The sequence below is a fragment of the Cyprinus carpio genome, chromosome B18, assembly GCF_018340385.1.
Source record: "Cyprinus carpio isolate SPL01 chromosome B18, ASM1834038v1, whole genome shotgun sequence".
In the NCBI taxonomy this organism is placed as follows: Eukaryota; Metazoa; Chordata; class Actinopteri; order Cypriniformes; family Cyprinidae; genus Cyprinus; species Cyprinus carpio.
Genome location: NC_056614.1, coordinates 203330 through 207749, shown reverse-complemented (window position 1 = coordinate 207749; position 4420 = coordinate 203330). Strand labels below are relative to the sequence as shown.

General features: G+C 43.4%; 1 protein-coding gene across 1 annotated transcript in view; it reads left to right on the top strand.

Annotated features, from left to right (window-relative positions):
• Nucleotides 1–554: 554 nt before the first annotated feature.
• LOC109066169 (DNA damage-binding protein 1-like) overlaps nt 555–4420 on the top strand; it is a 30593-nt gene continuing 26727 nt past the window's right edge. Inside the window, exons 1-5 of the mRNA XM_042743356.1 lie at nt 555–770; nt 1120–1268; nt 3660–3776; nt 3858–4079; nt 4195–4309. Coding sequence (XP_042599290.1) covers nt 710–770; nt 1120–1268; nt 3660–3776; nt 3858–4079; nt 4195–4309 — 664 coding nt within the window. The 5' untranslated portion in view covers nt 555–709. The remainder of the gene's footprint in view (nt 771–1119; nt 1269–3659; nt 3777–3857; nt 4080–4194; nt 4310–4420) is intronic.

The following is a 4420-nucleotide window of genomic DNA, read 5'->3' as shown; positions in this document are numbered from 1 at the left end:
TTTAAAAGGGAAGAAGTAGAGCAGATGTTCATTTAGCTTTAAGTAAAGGTGAAGTCAAAACTATAATTATGGAAAATATGTTAAAGGATTTGCAAGAAATATTGAATTCAGATAATAAAGCCTCCCCTGGCTTTTATTTAATATAAAAAAATGTTAATAATAAACAAAACATTAATGGTAGAAACAGGAGGGAACAAGTGATTATAACAAGGATGAGAGCTGGACCGAGTGCATCAGTATTCATTACTGCAGTACACGAGTTTATGAGAGTATCGTGGGGAAAAGAAACAGTAGAGCATGTAATATACGATTGTAAAAAATATGACGAAGAAAGAACGGAATTAATAACATTTTTAAATAAAAAGGGAATGGTAAATAAGGATTTGGGGTATTTGTTAAGATATGAGTTTAATATTTTGAAGATAATAGCTAACATGACTGCACAACAGCAGAGTACTGCAGGTGGCGCTATAGCCTACATTTAGAATGTTATGCGCCAAAAAAGCTGAAGAAGAAGAAGACGTTGAGCGCAGTGCAGAGTCAGTGCTTCCTCCAGACCGCAGGCGGCGCTGTCTCTCGCGCAGACACACGGACGCTGTGCTGCTGCTGCTGTTGATCCGAGCGCTCTTCAGCGGATTCATGCAACACATCTCGCTCTAAACACCACTTCTCCTCATTTCTGGCTGTTCGAGTGATTTAAGAGAACGCCATGTCCTACAACTATGTGGTGACGGCGCAGAAGCCCACGGCGGTGAACGCCTGCGTCACGGGTGAGTTGTTTATGTCCCGCGCGCCGGGCCTCGCGGATAAACACCGATCGCGCGGTAGCTTCGATCATAGACTATAAAACTGTGTCTGTAACACCGAGCTCACGCTGCTTTAATCGACTCGGCTCCGGCGGCGTGTCTGCGTCGCTCTGGTGAACACGGGACTAACTTTAGAGTCTTAGCTCTGCTGCTCGTGTCGCGAGAGTTAGACCCGAATACTGCTGTAGAAGAAGAGCTGCAGGTAAACACACCTGAGACACAGGTGTACGCAGCTGATCGCGTCCAGAGCTCGGTCAGATTATCGCTGGAGGATCTGTGTGAGTGTGATGTGAGTGCTGCTGTGTGTCCGCAGGTCACTTCACGTCCTCCGAGGACCTGAACCTGCTGATCGCTAAGAACACGCGGCTGGAGATCTACGCGGTGACCGCCGAGGGGCTGCGGCCGGTCAGGGAGCTCGGCATGTACGGCAAGATCGCGGTCATGGAGCTCTTCAGACCCAAGGTGTGTGCGCACTGAGCCCCTGGACACAGCTGGACACGTGTCCACTCGCCGGAGATACAGACCTGCTTTCACAGAGAGGCTTAGATTAAACCAGGATTAGGCCTCAGTTCAATTAGGACATCGAAGTAATTTTTATAAACATGCCTTAAAAAACCTATTTACTGCTGCGCAGCTTGAGACAAAACACAGGCAGTGATGTATATTGTAAGATCAGTCAGTGCAGGTTTCTTTCATCTGAATCAGCTCAGGCCTTCACTTCAGACTGAGACTAGAATTAAACCTTTTCTGTGAAACTGGAGATAATAGAAATACATACATTCAGTCATTTAGAAGATGATTCTATCCAAAGTGACTTACAGATGAGGACAATAGAAGCAATCAAAATCAGCAGAAGAGCAGTGATATACTAGTGTTATAAGACTCAGATTAACACCGCGCACAATGTTGGTTTTAATTATCTGATTAGAATAGAAAAATAATAGAGAAGCTAGTGTTAGTGGCATTTTTTGCTTTTGTTAATTGTATAATAAATAAAAAGAAAACAAATAGAATACAAAAAGATTTGAAAAAGCTAGTGTTAGGGGTTTTTTATTAAGAGAGTGCAAGTCTTTTTTTAAAGAATATAATTATAATAGAGAGCACTAGAGTTGTAGGGTCAAATAAAGATGTGAGAGGTGTGTTTAGTGGTTCAGATCGAGTTCCAGCAGAACACTTCATGAAGTCTGTGGAAGTGATTGTGTCTTTGAGATGCAGAGTAACGATGTTCTCTCTAGAGACACACGAGTCTGTAATAATGTGTTCAGTATATAATACACACAGTTATATATTAACTGTATTTCATCGGACTGGTGTAATCTCTGCGCTCTACACATGAACATAGCGTGCTCATAATTGTATTTCACTTCGTTCCGTGTTTAAATCTGTTCTAACGGCTTTACTGCAGTATCTGTTAGGTGTGTGTGGGATATTGAACAGAACTGATAGCTCTGGTTTCTGGGATTCTGTCAGTGTTTTCAGGCTGGTCTGGTCTGGTCTGGTCTGGTCTGGTCTTGTCTTATGCTGGTCTGTACCGCAGAAACAGGACTGAAATCTTCCATTAAAGGGCAGCATTGCCCACCTTTCATTGATTCCAGGGGTGTTTTAACATTAGGTTTGGAAAATGGGGGGGTTTCCCCTTTAGGTGGCTCTTACGGGGGGATTTTTAATTTGAGGGAGAGTTAGTGTATTCTTTTAGAGATTTTTAAACTACATTCATCCGAGCTAAACGGTTCATCACCCAGTGTGTGTTTTAGTTTATAATGCTGTTGATTCATAGTTATATTGTGAGGAATATACTTAAACACTTTCAATCTCTGAATTGAATTTATTTTAACTAAGAAAAACACAAGTAAACAGTCAGTAATAAAATAAGAATAGATTAATGACAAGCAATGAAACAGCTGAAACACCACAGAAACAGAATCATCTATTTAACTTTAAAATAACCCTGGTTAGTCTTCAGTGTGTGGATAAACATTACTGACAGACAGCAGCAGGTTTATTTAGGGTGCTGTCTCTTTAAGACCTCATGCACGGATCAGACTGTTACACATACGTTTTGTTTTTTATATTAGCTTCATAGCCTGCATACAGACAATGTTTAGTATAAATCTACTGTTTACATGAATACTCATTAAGACGGGCACTTTGATATTTTTGTATGTATTTGGCCGTTGACGTGTAAAGGTGCGCTCTCAGATGCGTCTCTGTGTGTGAGGCGGCTCACGGTCACTGAGCACACAACACTGAACTGAGCACTTGAAGGGTTAAATGGTGAGACTCAAGCATGCGCAAATGATACATTCTGTCATCTGTCTCAAGCGTCCTTCACGATGGAATATTTGCGGGGATCAGTAGAATTATGCACAAGCTGAAAGTCAAGGCCTGCATCATACGTTCTTTTTTCTCTGACTGCACTGCAGAAGCTGCATCTCAAGCAGTGTTTGTATGTGTTTAGCAGACCAGTTAGTGCCACCTCTGAGCTGATATCACGATTGCAGAAATAATTTGAGTTTGTTTGTTTTTAAATAAAATGATACTTTAAATATGAAACTACAAGCTCCAGTAGGTGGCAGTGAAAGTGTGCACTATTAAAGTGTGTTTTTGTTTTGCTTTTTGCAAAGTGAGTGATTTATTAGATATGGTCAGTGTTAAAACAACAATTCTGATATGATCATAGATGATAAATATCTTCAGTTTCAGTGCAGGAACACATTGGGGTCGAGTGAGACACGCGTCGATCGATGCTCTTTCTGTGAGAGCACTTGAATTATTCACACAGATTTCTGCAGCATGTCAACACTTCTGATTTGCATAATGTTATTAAAAGCTGTCTGTTCGCTTTATGTGAAGGGTGAGAGCAAAGATCTTCTGTTCATTCTGACCGCTAAATACAACGCCTGTATCCTGGAGTACAAGCAGAACGGAGACAGCATCGACATCATCACCCGCGCTCACGGAAACGTGCAGGTATGACCGTACCCCACACACCTGTCCAAACACACTGCATCATACGGCCTCGGCCTCGTCTGACCGCTGCGTCTGTGTCAGGATCGGATCGGCCGTCCGTCTGAGACCGGGGTCATCGGGATCGTGGATCCGGAGTGTCGTATGATCGGCTTGCGGCTGTACGACGGGCTGTTTAAGGTCATTCCTCTGGACCGCGATAACCGCGAGCTCAAAGCCTTCAACATTCGTCTGGAGGAGCTGCAGGTCATTGACGTCCAGTTCCTGTACGGCTGCCAGGCGCCCACCGTCTGCTTCATATATCAGGTATGGATCTCCCTGAGCGATGTGTTTGAGAGCGAGTGTCCCGTCTGCTCATGCTGTGTGTGTGTGTGTGTGTGTGTGTGTGTGTGTGTGTGTGTGTGTGTGTGTGTGTGTCCAGGATCCTCAGGGTCGGCACGTCAAGACATACGAGGTTTCTCTCAGAGAGAAAGAGTTCAACAAAGGACCCTGGAAGCAGGAGAACGTGGAAGCTGAAGCATCGATGGTCATTCCAGGTGAGGTGACGCTTACAGACAGATCTGTTGAGCCAGGGCTGCTCAAGAAGAAACCCACATCATTAAAAATACTGTACAATAACTCACATTCATACCGGAACAGCATTGAGC